General features: G+C 35.5%; 1 protein-coding gene across 7 annotated transcripts in view; it reads right to left on the minus strand.

Annotated features, from left to right (window-relative positions):
* The window catches only part of LOC138715657 (uncharacterized), a 47694-nt gene that overhangs the window by 25663 nt on the left and 2965 nt on the right, over positions 1-19066 (minus strand). For 4 of the 7 annotated variants that reach the window (XM_069848754.1, XM_069848747.1, XM_069848744.1 and 1 more), the window contains 2 exons: positions 2903-3114; positions 1365-1641 (listed from right to left, as the gene is read on the minus strand). In XM_069848754.1, the coding sequence (XP_069704855.1) occupies positions 1365-1641; positions 2903-3114 (489 nt within the window). Of the gene's footprint in view, positions 1-1364; positions 1642-2902; positions 3115-6391; positions 6588-6862; positions 7017-7208; positions 10083-19066 lie in introns of those variants that run through there. The other 3 variants (XM_069848730.1, XM_069848761.1, XM_069848758.1) reach the window with 3 other exon arrangements.

Genomic DNA, 19066 nt, shown 5'->3' on the forward strand with positions numbered 1-19066 from the left:
GACAGGCTGTGTACTTGAAAATAGGCACATATTAGTCACTAGATCTATGCAAAAAAAAAAAAATCTTCTTTCTTTCTTTTTCCTTTTTGATTAGTTTAGGTTTTTGTTATGCTTTGTATATACAAATTTGTGCAGGATTTTCAAGTGCTGGGCAAAGGCTGGTGATTTTTTGTTTTTGTGATATTGTCAGTCTGTATTGTCTGTAATAAGATAGTGTAATAACGAATTTTCATTTCCGAAATCATCAGAACTAACTGTGCGCTAGTTTATCCGATGCTTACCTGTAGATTATGTTCTAATGCACTGCTGTAGCTCCCACTTTGCCTGTTATTAATAAGTAATTACCAACATAACATGCGAGAGGTCCAGCATGAATAACTAGAAAAATAACCATTTTCCCTATTGTATCCTGGATCTCTCTAGAGTGTTACATTTGTAATAAGTGGGGGAAGAGGTGGCTTTAACAGTGTATTAGAATATACAGATCAGACGAGGCCTACCCGTATTTGTGGCTGCAAGGTAAAACCATGTGTTTATCACTAAATACATCCTACAGAAGCCAATGAAGCAAAAGAAAATTGTACCCTATTTGTTGTAGCTTTTCTGGAGAAATACCATAATAATCGCTAAGAAGTGAGGTGAAACTAGCGTTGAGGTAATTTCGGTGATTTTGGAAGTGAAAATCGTTGAATTTATAAGGCAAACCATCTGTAGCTGCATTTAGGTTGGCAACAGGCCATGACTGTTTGGCCAAGCACCTGCATAGAATTGGAATATATCAGTCCCCCTAACTGCCCATTGTGCAACTCAAATCAAGAAATGGATTCAGAACATCTCAAAATCTGTGCTTCAGTGGCTGACCATGACAATATTTTTTAAAAATATTGGAGTGCAAGAGATCAAATGACTTTACTGTCAAATGCTGGAATTAGAAAACAACAACAACATAAGGGGTCTTCTGTGGAGATGGAGTTGATCATATATGCAAGGCATAACAAAAGCCTAAACTAATCAAACCTCATCTGTCGCAGATTTGTATATAAAGATATATAAGAGGAGTACGAAGGGAACTATCTCAGCGCTAGTTTAGCCAGAAGTAATACCTCGTATCTGTAAATTTGAGGGTAAATCAGAAAACTGTTTTAAAAATTAAATTCTCTCAAAATAGACAAATTTTTTATGCAAGTTTCTGCATTGCAAAATCTTCTACTCAAGCACAAAATATTAGTTAACTGTCCAATTATGTGGACATAATAACAGTGTAGTTAATCTAAATAATACTGTAGTTAAACTAAATGCCATTTTTGTAGATACGAAGTATCATTTCTTAGCCATCGATATATTGTTTGACTTTCTCATTTTACCTTCTTTTGTGGAGTAGTGAAAACATTTTCAGAGGTGGTGTCACACAGTTTCTTTCTGCGATTTCGAGTTTTTCGTGTCGCTTTCTTTGGATGTGCATGGAAAATCGAGGGAACAGCACTAGAGTTCAGTCGTGGCACATTTATATTTGGTCTTACTAAATAGTCTTCTTTTCTAAAATGTTCACTACAAATCCTTGAATGCCTTGTAGGTAAAAAGTTTCTTCTTCTTACGGCTGCTATCCATTTCTTCAATCTTTCTTGATCTTTAAAAGGAAAACTGCAATATAACAAACACAAGAAATATAATAAACAAACAATTTTAACATTAACTGAAGAAGCACAATTAAGCCTAAACAAAAATAAACATAATAAGCAGGGCTAGGATTTTGATGAAATTGCATCTTTTTTCTAGTAAGCCAGAAACATAGCTGCTTTAGTGTTTATATGTTATGTGATAAACTGAGTGTTTTAAGACATATTTGTTATGGCATTTTTACCTCTTACAACTATAAGAGCATCTTCTGTTTTATTCAGATATTTTTTAGGCATTTTCATTTAATTTTGGTCATAAATCCCCATTATTAATATAAAATAATGTTTATTTCTTTTGATTTTTGTCTACATATTTTGTCCATTAATACCCATTTTTTTTACTTGGTTATTTAACGACGCTGTATCAACTACAAGGTTATTTAGCGTTGATGGAATTGGTGATAGTGATATGATATTTGGCGAGATGAGGCCGAGGATTCGCCATAGATTACCTGACATTTGTGTTACAGTTGAGAAAAACCTCGGAAAAAACCCAACCAGATAATCAGCCCAAGCGGGAATCGAACCTGCGACTGAGTGCAACGCCAGATTGGCAGGCAAGCGCCTTAACTAACCAAGCTACACCGGTGGCTAATACCCATTATTTTGTATAATATTTTAATCGTTTTTCTACACAAATATTGCCATTTTAAAGTGGTACAATCCAACCACCCCTTCAATATAGACCCTTTATACCTCCTAATTCCGGATAAGAGTGGCCTTGTGGTGGGCTACATGGAAACTACATCAGGTAAAAAGTGTACCACTTAGAAAAAATTATGTAAAATTAAATAAACTTAAATGTTGGTACCAGAATTTAATTTAATTACTAGTCTAAATATGCATATAGAGTGTTAGTTGGGAGACCGGAGGGAAAAAGACCTTTGGGGAGGCCGAGACGTAGATGGGAGGATAATATTAAAATGGATTTGAGGGAGGTGGGATATGATGATAGAGACTGGATTAATCTTGCATAGGATAGGGACTGATGGCGGGCTTATGTGAGGGCGGCAATGAACCTTCGGGTTCTTTAAATGCCATTTGTAAGTAAGTAAGTCTAAATATTAAGTAGTACAAAACCTTTTTACCTACTTAGCCAATTATGTACGAACAATTTTTAGCGCATTTTTTAAATATTTTTAGGTCATAAATGCATTGTTTTTAGGACATTTTTTCATGATTTATAGGTCATCAAAATCCTAGCCCTAATAATAAGCTTTACTTACGTGAAGAACTGAATATTTCCACCTTTCACACGACGATTTGTACAGCCATTAGCACAGCAAGAATCAGGCATAATAGATTGTTTGGAAGTGGAATGTCGTCCCCGTTTCAAATATGGCTGTCTGGCACCACTTGCTCTCTGTAGTCCAATATCCCTGAGCGCATATATATGGTCAGGACGGATATCTCGTTTACGCCGAACACCTTTAGGTTTCTAGAAGGCAAAGACACAAAGCAGCTTAACAAATACACTATAGGACAATACCAGTCACTTCCATATTCTGCTGTGCTAAGTTGTGAAACATGTTGATAGTGGCGCCATTAGTGGCCAGGCCTTGCAAAATAGGAGGAAAATTTGGAACTGTTGCACGTTAATTGATAGGAAAAAGAAACTTAAAAGTGATTTGTATTACGTAATGTATTTTTTTATTTTCTTCATTCAAATAAATTTTAATTAACTCAATAAATGCTCGTCAATAAACACATCTCTGCAAATTTTGAACTAATGTTCTATGTTAATTGATAGAAAATAGAAAACTAATGATGATATTTGTATTATTATTTTTTTCATTCAAATAACATTTTATTAACACAATGAATGCTTGTCAATAAACACATTTCTACATACTCTCATGGGGCTACATGGAGGCATATCAATACATTTCCTAGTTAACCTAGGAGGTTTCATGCCACTGTCTTTTTCATAAAATTTTACAATGTGATTCCAAGAAACCCTTCCATCTTCACACATCAGTCATACAGAATAGCTGTACGTAACGATCCCAACAGTAGGTTTGTTCCTTTCTCTCCTTCCTTCCACCTGAAGACGAAGGGAGAACCACCCTTCGAAACGTTGTGTCTTAATTTTTGATTGTGACAACCAGCAATGGAAAAAGTCCAAACCCCTCACCTAAACATTCACACATTAAATCATGTCTTTTCAAATTATTCCCAACAGATTTCAAGTGTGGAGCATCATGGAAGAAATATACTTTTTTGTTATAAATTTCAATAAATGGATTTTGTCGCCCTGGGTGGTGCAGTCGGTATAGTACTGGCCTTCTATGTTCGATCCCCGCCCAGGTCGATGAAATTTAAGTGTGCTTAATGCGACAGGCTCATGTCAGTAGGTTTACTAACATGTAAAAGAACTCCTGCAGGACAAAATTCCAGCATACCGGCGACGCTGATATAACCTCGGCAGTTGCGAGCATTGTTAAATAAACCATAATTTTTTTAAATGGATTTTCTCCGAGATATTCAGCAATGACCTTATTTTCAGATTATTACTTCCCTGATTACACATAATAAACTTAGAAATAAATCCTGTTTCTGTCACCTTTTTTACAACTTCTAAGACTATATCCTTAATGCACTCATCTGGCATACCATTTCTAGTAAAATGATATCCAATAAATAACCTTCTTAAAGTTAACCTTAAACACCCTAATTAAAATAATCATAGCCTGACAGGCATGCTCAAGGACATCATTCTCTTTATGACCACCATATTTGCAAAACCATCAAACTCCACGATTTTGCATTGCAAGTGATATTGTCTTGCAGCAGTGGCGTGTAGTGCCTGCTGCCTTAGGGTAGGCTCTCCTTCTAGAGATAACTTAATGTCACTACTACCTGGCTATATTTTATAATCCAGCTTTAGAAGCACATTATGTGTTATAGTCATTAAATCACTCCAGCAAATTTAGACGAGCACGAAACTAATAGAAAAACATAAAATTATAGAAAAATCTTATCTTGTTTACTTTTTACTTGATCCATTCTTTGCTTTTGCTTTGTAAACTCATTGATAACGTCACTGTAAAATGTTGGAGAATTTTTAAGTTTTATTTTTACTTGGTTATTTAACGATGCTGTATCAACTAAGATGTTATTTAGTGTCGATGGAATTGGTGATAGCGAGATGAAGCCGAGGATTGCCCATAGATTACCTGACATTTGCCTTGCATTTGGGGAAAACCTCGGAAAAACCCAACCAGGTAATCAGCCCAAGCTGGAATCGAACCCGTGCCTAAATGCATCTCCAGAACAGCAGGCAACCGCCTTAGCTGACTGAGCTAGAACCAGTAATTTTTAAGTTTTTTGTAGCTTCTTCTCTACTGACATCTAAGCTAGGTTGTTTAATCTTTTTTACCCTTGAACCAACTATTCAAGTGATTTCATTAGTTTAAGAACAGAAATGATCTTTCAACCAATGCTGATGTGTTGGGTATAGACCAAACAAGTGATATCAACTTTTAGAGTTCAGAGAATGTTTTGTGGAACTGTTTTAATTTCAGATTGTAGCTAGTTCATGAGGGTATTTACCATGAATAATTTTTTCATACTGATTTATTTTAAAATATCGAAAATATCTCATCCCTTTTCTTAAGTTTAAATTTCGGGTACAGGAGCTAGTAGTGCAGGCCTTCGCACAGTTACGATTTCGCTTTTTTTTTCACTGGAAGATCGGCAATCAAACGACTTTTTCAGGATTTCCTCTATTATGCTCTTATTATAAGTCATTATACAATACTTATGCTTCAAGTTACATTCCGCATCAACCGTGAAACATTATTCACTTCTATTTTTGTGTACCAATACTCTTGGAATTAAAAATCACCACCAAAAGCCCTCCTGACTAATCCTTACCAGGCCGACATAACAAACCAAATGGCTGCATACAAAGAGCCGCATGTACCAGCCAATGAGACAAGATAGAGCGCTCATTGCAGGGCCGGCACGTGGTGTACAGAAAACTGGCCGGCTGTACAGCAGAGTCCGTCGTGGTGCCGGCAAGACAGCATGGAGTTAGACTAGTTTTGGAAAAATTGGTAATATATGTAAAAAAATGGATATTATTAGCTTCTGAAGCTAATACTACCTTTAAATATAATTTATTGATAATATTAAAATAACCTGGGTGGCCTGCCCTGAATGCATGCCACTGTCTTGCAGTAACATTTCATCAAATACGATGGAGACCACACATTCCGAAACACTTAATTTTTCACCCTTTACTTTCATCAAAGACAATACATTTTCATTCAAAACAAGTGAAATGCATAAATTCTCAACCCACCTACAAACAGACCTGAAGGAAAATGTCAGTATACGGATACCTCAATGACAATTATCTTAAAATACTAAAAAGAGCAGATTTGTCTGTTTGTCGATGTGCATCATAATGCTTACGAAAAAGCAGTTTTCAGTGCCAATAATTTATTATGTGTGCACAAGATTGGAATTTTGGAGTAAGAGAAGAAGGAAGGTATCCGTGTTCTGAAATTTATCCAAAAGAAAATCCTGTGAGTATGTGCTAGAATTTCCTAATTATATTTAATTAAGTCTGACCTTGTTTCCATTTCACTATTTTCTAATCTACACATCTCACCCTTTAATTTAGTGATAAGAGCATTTTTTCTGCAGATAGTTTTTTGAGCATTTCGCAACCTTTGGTTAAGTAACTTAATTTTAATCTCGTTGCTAACACTTTTAGGACACCTAGCAGCAGGAAGACAATCTGTTGGCTGCTCCTGAACAGAACCAGAGAATGGAGATGTTCCATTGTGTTCCACTTCTTTCTCTCTCTTCCTCTTGCGTGGACATCCTCTTTTTGTTGATTTTAAAATGCTTCGCACACTGCTGCTGGGAAGATTTTGTGTTGGTACAGAATTGGGTTTTAACCTAAAAACAGTTTATTGAAACAAAGTAAATATTTATAGTAGTCATACATTTCCTTTTGCATAAGCAAATACCGTACACTAGACTATAAAATTGATATATTAACACAAAATATTAATTAAAAGAATTGGATAATGTGTTTTGAAATACAATAAGTTTCATAATAACTGTGTAACATCTTAAAATATGTATAGTCTACTATTTATTATATTTGTATATTATACTCTATTCAAATGAAGTTGAAAATTAAATAAACGAGCACAATGTGACTTCATAACCTGCCCTTGACTGTACAGTTGAGGATTCCTGAAATCGGTGGCTGTGAAGTGATCTGAACAAATTCTGTATGTTTCATTTAAGTAGACAGGTCCTTCTTTCTTATAAATATCATCTAAATCACTTCTCCTACATTTTATAACCCATTCATCACACCTAAAACGAACAGAAACAATATGAAAAACCTAACCTATAAGTTTCACTTGTAGACCTTCGTTTACTTACATTAACATACGTATTTATATATTCATCTAAGGAGATAAGAATACTTGGTGCACAAGTAAATCTTAAACCTTAATGTGATTGTGATATGTATACTAATATGCTATAATATAAGTATTTACTTACACTGCTCTGTCTCGAGGAAAGCGGAAAAAAGATTTCGATAGCTTCACAAGTTCGAAGTTACTACAGCCAACAACAGCACAAACCTTACCAGACATGGTTCAGTATTTGTCTGTTTGATAACTTCTAATATTCTGTGTCCACGAATAAATTGAAATTTCAAGAAAAGCATGATAGTAACGCAAACTAAAAAGGGTTCCGAAGAACGAAATTAGCCACACATCAGCCATCACTCGTTTTCATTACACAAGGCCTGATCGCTAGGGGCACTCGCAATTTATAAGTCGTACCCATAGACATATAAAGATGAACTGGATGGAGCACTGTAACATAATAACTGAGGCCAACCGTGCGACTAGTCATGTCTGGTCCGAGGGGCAATATTCAGCTTCGTATATATCATAGACACATGTCTATGGTACATATTCATCAGTTAATTATTTTGAAACTGCTTTGAAATATTTCAAACATTCAGTTTAGACACACTTCAAAACCTTTAAAGATCAAGAAATGATTATTTTAACAGATCTCACAAACAATTTGGTATTATAATCCACGTAGATAAGGACTCATTCTTGAAAGGAATTTGGGTTTTACAATAGGCCTGCATTAAATCAATTCACAGACAACATAAGGAGAAAAAATATCACAATGAATTTTATTTGTTCATATCTAACACAAAATATGTATAGATATACTGTAGTTCAAATGGTATTATTCCAGAAAGTTACACATGTTGGAACAATATTTGTTTTGTTAATTTGCTCCTTATGGAAGTGGCATTTCCTTTGGCAACCTTCAATGTGAACTTTTTAGCAAATGTTTTTAAACGAATGTTTAAATACATTTGAATGACTGCCTTTATAATTTTCATTTCATGGGTATCTTCGTATCCCAATTCTTCTGTAGGAGGATGGGAGGAAGTAAATGGAGGCTTACTTAAACTCAGCAGTTTTTGTATGACAAAGCAGGTAATGTGCTTATCAATATTTCGCATACTGATCATATTCTGTTGAATAATGTAAATCTGAAAAGCTTTCTCAATGTGTTGTACAATCACAAACACATCATCTGACGGATCTATAAGTCCACCCCTCGATACACAGGTTACAAATTTGTGAAATTGCAAAATGGAAGGCAACATGGTGTAATTGTGATCTACAATGCTTTGAAATGTTTGTTGATTAACACACATTACCTGACAGTGTTCACAGTTAATTTTCTCAAGAAGTTTTTTAAGTATACTACCAGCAATGTAACATAATATATTTTCTTGGAAGCTACTTAAAGTGTGTGAATCTAAACTGTTAACAAGTTGGATAATCTCTGTATCGTCACTACATTCACTTCTAAGATCACATGTTGTAGAAGTTTGAGTTAAGATTCTGTTATTACTATTGAACTCCAGCACTGACTCTGTGTTTGGGTGCTCCATATTTAGGCAGTTACCACTAGCAGTAACAGCATTTCTAAACAATAATTTTCTCAGAGCCCACTTGAATTGGAGCGTGTTAGGATTATTATTCCTCCCACCTCTTGCCTGGATGCATGAAAAAAGTAATTCAAGGTGGTCCCGAGAAAATTTATATGTGAATAAATATTTTAAAGGGTCATCTTATCTTTTCAAAATATCACTGGCAATATTTTCAATAGAAGTGATACAGACAATATATCCTAATGCAAACATTTTTCTTGGATGAGACAATAGTGGAATACCATCAATCATCAATGATTTTAGATACAGTTTTATTTCATGAAATAATTCTTTCCAATAGTTTTCATTATTCAATGATAGTGGCTTTTTATAACCAGGAGAGAAAGGGTTCCTGGAATTTAAAATGTCGAACAATCTGTCCATGTATCTTATAAATTCAACTGTTGCTTCAGAACCCTGAAAAGACTCATGACCACTCATCCTTAAATAATCAATAGCATCAGCAATGCTAGAACTTAATGTTTGCACAGATAATCTAACATTCATCTTCTGATTTCTCCAGTTTACATGGGTTCCTGAGAGTTTATTAGCAAATTTTAATCCTTCCTGCTCTTGTATCTCGTGTAAATTCATAATGTATTTCCATTGTATTGAACCTTTTTCTGACGTCAAACAGGACTTCTCTGCTAAACAACCCCTACCTAATTTTGCCACATGACAAGGGTCAAATATAGTCCAAACCTTATCCATGTCTGGATGTACAAAGTAACATTTCATGTCATGGGCAGAAAAATTGCATCCTAAAGCAGTAAGGGTGGTGATATTGGCATATAAACCATCACAAGTAATTGACCATATTTTAATACCTATTTCATGCAATTTAGTTAAGCATATATTCAAAAGCTGTGCCTGAACATTAGAATTTACTTTGTCAGTAAAAAAATATACAACAGGACATTTAAAATTATGTTTAATCGAAACTATCATAAACACCTATGCTTCTGTAGCTAGTACATCTTTCTCGTCTACAAGTCCAGCTAATTCAACATAACCAGAGTACCGTGAGTGTGTAGTGTCCCATTGAATTTGTTTTCTCAGTGACATAGAATCAATTATAAGTGTGCAGTCTTTAAGCCATGGTTTTTCTGAAATATCAGCTTTCAGATATTCAAACGCCTCACTTATGAAACCTGGCTCACATTTAAATTTAGATAAGCAACTATTCAGTCTATTTGGGTGAGGCAATTTAAACATAGTTCTAACATATCTATAAGCCTTAGGTGAATAAAAATAAAGCGTAAGAGAAAATTTCTTAATAGCTTCAGTGTACCTGGCACCATTCTTTTTTACATCTTTATTTTTGAGTTCATTTTGTAATAGTTCTAATGGAAATTCACTAAAATAATTCTGTAACAAACCATTTACTTCAGGTGTAGTGTCAGTCTTACTCTTTAGTTCTTTAAGTAGTTCCTTCATTGTTGTAATCCTAACATTCTTGCGTCGCAATTTTTGCTGCAGTGTCTTCACTTTTCTTTTCAGTACCTGTTTCTTGGGGCTTTCTGGTTCAGTTGTAGGTGGTCTAACACTTGACAATGTTAGAGTGTCTGATGAGCTGGCATCATTTTCATGGTTTGAGTTAGAATGTAGCCCTACTGAATCCTGGGTAGTTCTTAATTTCTGTAATATAAAAAAAACTTGATATCAGTAATGTTATGTAACAGTATGGGACTCTCTAACATTCATGGAGAGCCAATACTCAAAATATCAAGACTGTTGCATTAGATTATACAACTGAAGGCTAAAAAAAAAAAAAATAGTAAGAACAATGGAAAACCTTGACAAACAGCCTATGATTCAATAGCAATTTTCTAAGATACTTAATGACAACTGGGCTTCGTAACTTTCTTTTGTGAAATGTTCACTACACAAAAAACTGTTTTTTGTAGGAGTCCACTTTTCTCTTTTAACTGCAGCTACCCATTGATGCAGAATGTGTGGTCTGCTGAATGGAAATCTAAAATGAATGAGACACAAAGATAACATTAAACAATGATATTAAATAATTTTTAACGAATATGAACCCTAAGGCTGCACTTTTCCCAAGTCAAAATATATTCGTTACCATCCCTGATATCGCAATAAACATTAATGTTAAGACAATGAATTTGTAAACTGCACATTTTAATTTAAACATGCTCGAAAAACATAACCTATAACAGGAATTTATTTATTGAAGACAATAAATAGTATATAGTTAACTTACCTGTGAAAATGAATATCTTCTTTCTTCTTATCTCGGCGATTTGTGCAGCCTACAGTCGCACAAGTTACAACCATTATATTTATAAAATATTTGCGCTATGCAACATAACATGCAATCACTCGCATTCGCTACCCTCCAAACCAAGGTATATGGATTATATGGATTTACTATAAGGTAGAGCCACTCGGCAATTTCCGCTAGCAGACGAACTCGTGACGTCACTTCGGAAGCTCGTTAGCCACGGGATGCATTATGGCCTCCTAGCACTGAAGTATTTGTAACAAGTTATCGCACAAAATTCTTTTAAACGACAATTTGTTTTTTGTTTAACTTTTATTTGTGAGGAAAAATGTACCACTCACAAAAGGAAACTATATTAAGCGTGTCTTATCCCTATGTGTTACAAGTAATTTCATCTTCTAAACTGGAGAAGAGTTTGTACGAAATAATATTTTTGTATTAGAAAATATAGTTACCCTACATAAGAAATGCTCGTTATTAAATAGAACAATTACATAGTGAATGCTAATAATTTCCTAACATAATAACAATGACAGAAAACATAACACATTAATAAATATTATTAGAACATGCAGAAATAATAAAGCCATGGGTAGGCCTAATTATTTCTGATAGTAGGCCTATGTATTTTAATTAATATAGGCACATAATTTTTCCATATATATTATTATATCATTAGTCCTATATTTTCAAATACTCGTTATAATACACATTAAGCTGATTATTAACATAACTCACTTAAAGCTATAAACTATATTAAATGTTACAAACATATTATGCTTGACATCTTTGGACCTAGATTGACTCTAGAGCCCTTTCAGCCTCATTTAAAATTACCATGACTCCACGAGGTGAAGTCGGTTGGAGAATAAAGCTAGCCACCTCATGCCATTCATTGACTATGAATATGTGAAGTTGTGAACACTTTATTATGTTTGAAAATAGGCTGCATATTTTCAAACACAATAATCATTAAGTAGGTATTTATATCACATACCTTTTTCCTCCTCCCTGAAGATTGGAATGAATTCTTCTCTCTTGTCAGCGCCTAGCAGAAGCTTGCCATTTACGTGCCTTCTTTCTTTGTAGTTCCGCTGCTCTTGCAGTCTTCGCTGCCGTATTCAGTGAATGAATGCGGATAAATGTCCTTGTTCTTGTATATATTTTAATTATTAATGGATGTACATGTGGAAACTTCTGTGCGAGAATGTTACACATGCCCTTAATGACGTTGCAGCAGTTTAATTTATCACCATGCACTCCTACAAACACTACTTCAAACTGTTTCACTGTGCATAGCCATTCATCTGATGGTTTGAGCAGACCTCCTCGAGACAGTTTTTCAATCCAGCCCTGATGTACCAGCAATGCATCTGGTGTAACACTAATTAATTGGCCTGTAGGATCCCCTAATGATCTATCTACTTCATGACAGCGAAAAGCAATATAGCCAGCCAAATATCGTAGACCTTCGCTGGAAAATTCAGAAACATTTTGTATGACTCTTGCTTCAGGAAGGTTTTCAACAGTAATTTCTGAAATTTCAGAATCATTTTCTATCATTGCCAATGCCTCTGTCATGTCTGGTAGAAGTACTGCAAAAAGGTTAGAAGTAAGATAATCAATTGTATCTGCTTCTAGTTCAACAGCTGAGGAATTGAACGAAATGTCTGAAATGTTGCGACTCATTATAAGCAGCCTCAAACGGTTTTTAAATTCTACTGGAAGGGGATGGTCGTAAGTGCGTCCCAATGCTCTTATTTGAGAGAAAAGATTTTCAAGGCAGTCTTGGTTCAGTCTAGCAGTTAAGATGTAGCTTAGCCCATACAATTTTCTGAGGTCAGAAAAACAACCTAATAAAGATCTAATGGACATTATAAAACCTTTCTGAAAAGGAAGCAGTGAAGTGTTCTTGCCAACTCTCATTTTTTCACACATGGTATGAAATGTCCTTAGGATATTCTCTTGGTCTTTAAAATGTATGCCAAAACCACTTGCAATGGGAATTTGTTCACTGTCCGGAATCCTAGAATTGAAAATATCAAAAACATCATTAACAAGTTTGAAATATTCTGATGCTTCATGTTCATTTGGCAAGAGGTAACTAATGGCTTTTGCAACGTGATTTGAAAATAATTCACATTCAGGACGGACACGCTGTCGGTCTCTACCTGATACCATTAGATGGTTATATTTCAGTTTTGGGCAGATTTTTATTTCACCTCCATCCATAGATAAAATATTCTCGATAATGGTTTTGTTAATTATCTTCCCACTGGGTAAAGTAAAACCATCGTCAATGAAGTGGTTTCTCAATAATTTTATCATGTGTGGCACATCTTGGAAAATCCAGATGCGCTTGGTGTCATCACTGGGGTTATCAAAACAACTTTTCTTGTGATCTACTTCCAAATCCTCCCAGACTCTCTTGTTTTTCCCACCCATGTCACTTACAACTCCCACAATAACAACACCCACCTTTCGCACTTCTAAAATGATTTCTTTTAGCAGTGATCCTGTCATTGTAACGTCGAAATCAAAAAATATTGGCTGCTTCCAATTACTGCATAGCGCTCGAACCATTACGACTTGTGCTGGCTGTGGGGCCCATAAACTTTATCCTCATCTTGGTCATAGCACACTCTTGCATTCACATTCATTTCATCAAAACTCAGGATACATAAAAGTTCATTTTTTGTTAAATTCTTGCATTGAGTTTGCATCATAAATAAAATATCACTTAATATGCCAGGCCTGCACTTAAAGGAATTGGAAACCCAGCGCCTTAGAGTTGACAGTGATGGTAAGGGGATTCCTACACTTTGCCTTAAATATATGTAGCATTTCCTCGATATTGAGTGGAGTGTCAAGGCTCTGCTTATATCTTCTCTTGTCCATTTTGGCTTCTTTTTTGTCACCAACAAGTTCTTGATCTGGTTTTCTGTAAAAATTTTTCTCAAAACAATGGAAACTCTCTCTTTTACCTTTGCATTAATTCTGTTCTCAAGTTGCTGTATATGTTTACTTTTCCTGCTCAGAGCCAAGGTCAGTGACTTATTTTTAAGTTTTAACTTATTCATTTCAGTCTGCATTTGTTTATTATCTTTCTCTAATTTGTCTAACCGTGCTTTCAAATGTCTTTCTGAGTCACTAGTGCTATCTGTAATTGTACCAACATCAAACTTCTTCTTCTTCTTGGGTGATAGTGTCTTCAATCTCTCAAGCCCTCGCTTTCTTGAATGTCGATTAATCTGCCTTGTCTGTCTGTCACTTACCGTAATTTGTGGCGACTCTGGCTGGTGTAAAGATGAAGCCTCTATATTCATCTTGTTTGGTCTTGAATCGATGTCCAGATGCAATGAAGGAACTGCAGAAATTTTAAGCATCTTTTTAGGTTTAATGTTCAAGAGCTCGGCTTTCAGGTCCCTCTCATAATCTTCTGGTAGAAAATGAACACTACACACGGTGGCATTTTTAATGTTGATTTTGTCTTTCCTTCTGCAAGCATGAATCCATTGCTTACAAACATTGTCATCCTTGGGAAAGGTGTGGTAAATCAAATCTGAACCTTTAGTCTTACGATTATAATTTTTACACGAAAACACTGCGCAACCGGGCATGGTAAATAATGCAATATGTTTTTAGGCACAAAATATTTACAATAAACTAATTAACTTAATACCACGTGGGCTAACTTAAATACATAACCTATATACTACGATTATAAAACACGTGAAAGCCCGAATTAACAACAGTAACTACTATAAATATAATTCAGTTCATTATAACACATTTTTATTTGGAAATATTCCACTATGAGTGCAGATTTGTCACATTTAGGGCACACGTAACCAGAATCACTGCTAGAAAACAACTTATAGCTTGCTTTTAATTCATACTGCCAATTGTTTAGCTTCCTCGGTGACGTCATGCGTCAACTGTCTAAAATTTACGTGTCTGCGCATAGCCGTATGAGCACCCCAAACTACAAAGCCCTCAGTACCAGGCGAAACTAATCGATAAGCGCGGCCTCACTTTCCTCAATGTAAAGCTTACGACAGTGCTACATCCAGTTATACTTTCATGTCTATGGTCGTACCATACCTCGTCTCCTATGTGATCTATATCGTAAAGTGTCATATAATCTCTACAGTGTATTTGTTATTAACAAACCATGTTCAAAATAAATTCTTTCTAGCTCGTTTGCTGCTACACCAGCATAATATGATTGTCCGGTTGTAGAAAACATAACACATGACACTCATAACACATTTACGAAATATGTTTTTAAAAATTCATTTGGCAGTTACCAAAATGGTAATTCTCCACAAAAAGATACACAAAAGAAGGCACAATCATAAAAATTGTTTAATATTCTAATGCACTGTTGTAGCATCTCCCTTTTTGTTACAAATAGGCTACAACGCCTACAACACTCGAGACGTCTAGGACGGAATACTACGAAAATTGACCATCTCCGTAGTAATTTGTCCTGGACCTTTCGCACTTTATGTCGGTATTTTTTTCTCTTGTACGGAGGAGACCCGAAGGCTTACACTGCAGCCTGAGGTTTATTGTGCTTACCACTCCTATTCTTGTGAATGATTGGGTAGCCGAATGGCCGTGCTCTTGTACAAGTACAGCATGCTGCACCGTGAGCTTAACCCAGGCTATTGTAGAGATGATGATGATGATGATGATGATGATGATGATGATGATCTGAGGGGCTCACAACCGGAGTGGACCAAGTCCACCAGTGGTCAGTTTGTGGATTAATACAATCTCGGATGAAGAAAACTTAAATTTATTCATTGCCATAACAAACAAAGACCATAACTCATTTGTTACTCCACAGAGGGCAGCATTTCCTATGGAAGGTGAAGGTTGCTAAGCGTGAGCCAGGAACTTTAAGATTCAATTTTTCAAAATTATTCCAGAAGGACTTGGTCCACTCTGGTTGTGAACCCCTCAATGGCGAAATTAATGATGGCGAAATGTGTCCGAGGTCCAACGCCGAAAAATTGGTTGAGGGAAAACCCTGGAAAAAAACCCAACCAGGATTTGAACCCGGGGCTGCTCGTTTCATTACTTCACAGCGATAGATTGTCGGTAATTAGTAAGAAGTGGAAAGGGGGCTACAACAGTCCATTAGAATATACAGGTAAGTATCAAACGATTTTAGTGTTGCTGCAAACTAAAACCATGTTTTTCACTATATAGGCATACATATCAAGTCAGTAATCAAATGAAAAGTATATCTCCTTTGGTATAGCTTTTCTGGAAAAAAATACCACTACAATCCTTATGAATGATTTCAATGATGGTGATTAAGGACCTATACATTTTATTTTCACAATTAGGAAATATAAACGCAAAACCTGTATTTTACGGTAATAAATGCATTTGGAGTAGACTATAGGCTATTTTTATCAAGCTATAGAACTAATGTATATTTTTATAACACATTACAAGATAAAGTGAAAACATTAAACAAAACTGGTTCATCTTTCTTTTTTGGTTAGCATTAAAATATGAATTAATTTATTAAAAAAAATTATTTTAAAAACCAGTAGGCCTAGGCTTTTACCTGAAGCCAACCACTAGGCCTATCAAATTATCGTGGAATATAATAATAATAATAATAATAATAATAATAATAATAATAATAATAATGGGCTCTCTAGACAATAGGGCCTAATAATTTGAAATTTACATCACATACCGGTAAGCTTAAGTTACGGACTGAATTGACTGATACATTTTGAAAATTAACTGGGTAATAACTTAATAGTAATTTATAGTAAAGGTTTAACAGTCAAATTAGATTTTATGTGTGAATAGAAAGTTCAACACCCGAGGCAAAGCCGAAGGTGATAATTTTCATGAGCATTGTTTGTGAAAAAGTTATATGCTAATGTGTTGGTTGTCATGGAGATAAAGATTTAATTCAATATTACTGCTGTGAATAAAGTCATTGTTTAGGTTCCTAAGGACAGTGAAATAAAGACCAGTTTATATACGAATGAATGTATGGATTTTATGGTTGCTAATGTGTTGGTTGTCATAGAAAAAGTTTTTAATTCACGGAAGTGAATTAAAAACTTTTTATTCAGGGCTGTGAATAAAGTCATTGTTTAGGTTGCTAAGAACGATGAAATAAAGACCAGTTTAGATACAACTCATGGATAAAACAACTTAATTGGTTGTAATTGTCTTCTTTTTGTTTTCGATCGTTCTGTGTCACTTACACACTTGGTGCAAATGTTCAAAATTACCGTATGTGGGCAAACAAGAAAGATTTTGTGAATTATTATATTAAACTGCTGGCCACTTACATAAGGTTGCCACCTTTTGAGAAATGTTGGACTGGACAATCCCCTCATCCACAAGAACCGAGGGACAAACGGATTTATGTTAATTCAGTCTACTTTATATCACATGACAAGTGAAAATAGTCAATATAAAATTCAATATTTCCCATCTAAACATGACAGTAAATTTAAAATAAAGTGCCAATATTAATCATTTCAGCCTAAAAAAGCCCTTTATCACCTACCCTCTTGTTCACCATCTACTTTGAGGATTTAGTGAAGAACTGTTTTCAGATCATGGGATGAGTGATAGTAGCAGGAAGAAGAATAAAGTGCATAACATTTGCTGATTGTAGGCCTGAGGAGTTGTTAGCAAAAGAGAAAATCATAGTAAGGCATATGCTACTGGAGCTAAATGACAGCTGTGAGCAGTATGGCATGAAGATAAATGCAAACAAGAGGAAGGCCATGGTTACTGGAAGGAAAATAAAGAAGATAAACGTGTGAATTCGAAATGAGGCAGTGGAACAAGTGGACATCTTCAAATATCTACTTAGGGTGTAGTAACATGAGCTGCTGCCAGGGAGTCAAGAAGAAGATAGCAATGGCAAAGGAAGCTTTTAATAGAAAAAGCAGCATCTTCTGCGGACCTCAGGAAAAACAACTTAGGAAGAGACTAGTGAAGTGCCTTGTGTGGAGTGTGGCACTGTAAGTGACAGAAAAAAAAAGTGAAGAGAAACGATTGGAAGCATATCAAATGTGGATATGAAGAATGGAGCGTCTGAAATGGACAAAGTAGGAAATGAAACTGTGCTAGAAAGAGTGGGTGAAGAAGAAAGAATAATGCTGAAAGTGATCAGAGAGAGAAGAAGGAATTGCCTGGGTCACTACCTAGGAAGAAACTGCCTACTGAAGGATGCACTGGAAGGAATGGTGAACGGGAAAAAAGCTCGGAGCAAAAGAAAATAACAGATGATAGACAGCATTAAGATATATGGATTGTATGTGGAGACGAAAAAGAAGATCGAAAAGAAGGAAGATTGAAGAATGCTGGGTTTGCAGCGAAACACCTGTCCTTGGACAGAAAACAATGAATTAATGAAGCCTATAAAAAAAACTAATAAAAAACGTGAACACTAAGAAAATGTAGTCTGTGGAGAAACTTCGGGGCTTCTACCGCGTTGTCTTGGTGTTGGTGGCTGACGTTTCGACCATTGTGTTGTGATCATCCTCAGATCAGTTGGAAATGGAAATAGTATGTGAGCTTGTAAGACTCCTATATATAGGCTATACAAGTTCACATACTATTTGGTGTGTGGATAAGCTTCAAGGCTTCTATATATTATTTTAATGTACCGAAGTACATATGATATTTCCATGCAGATATTCTGCGTCATCATATGATGTAAGAGTAATGGAATGGAGAAAAATTCTCTCCGGCGCCAGGATTTGAACCCGGGTTTTCAGCTCTAAAGCATCAGCACGTAGAGCTGAAAACCCGGGTTCAAATCCCGGTGCCGGAGAGAATTTTTCTCCATTCCATTACTCTTACATTGTATGATGACGCAGAATATCTGCATGGAAATATCATATGTACTTCGGTACATTAAAATAATATATATGATATGCGTAAATCACTTCGTGATTTAAGACGGCGCTTATTCCGTCGGATCCGGCCAACTAGTCACTCATAACGAGTGCACCTCAGCACATGTGTGGACTTCGGTCCTACGTTCATAGACATCTATGACATAGTGCAGAGGGCGGCCACTAGAGGGAACCCAAGAGTTGGAGCTTAATCTGAGACGATTCTGTCCGGCGCCAGGGTGGT

This window comes from Periplaneta americana, chromosome 2 (genome assembly GCF_040183065.1).
Source record: "Periplaneta americana isolate PAMFEO1 chromosome 2, P.americana_PAMFEO1_priV1, whole genome shotgun sequence".
Classification (NCBI taxonomy): domain Eukaryota; kingdom Metazoa; phylum Arthropoda; class Insecta; order Blattodea; family Blattidae; genus Periplaneta; species Periplaneta americana.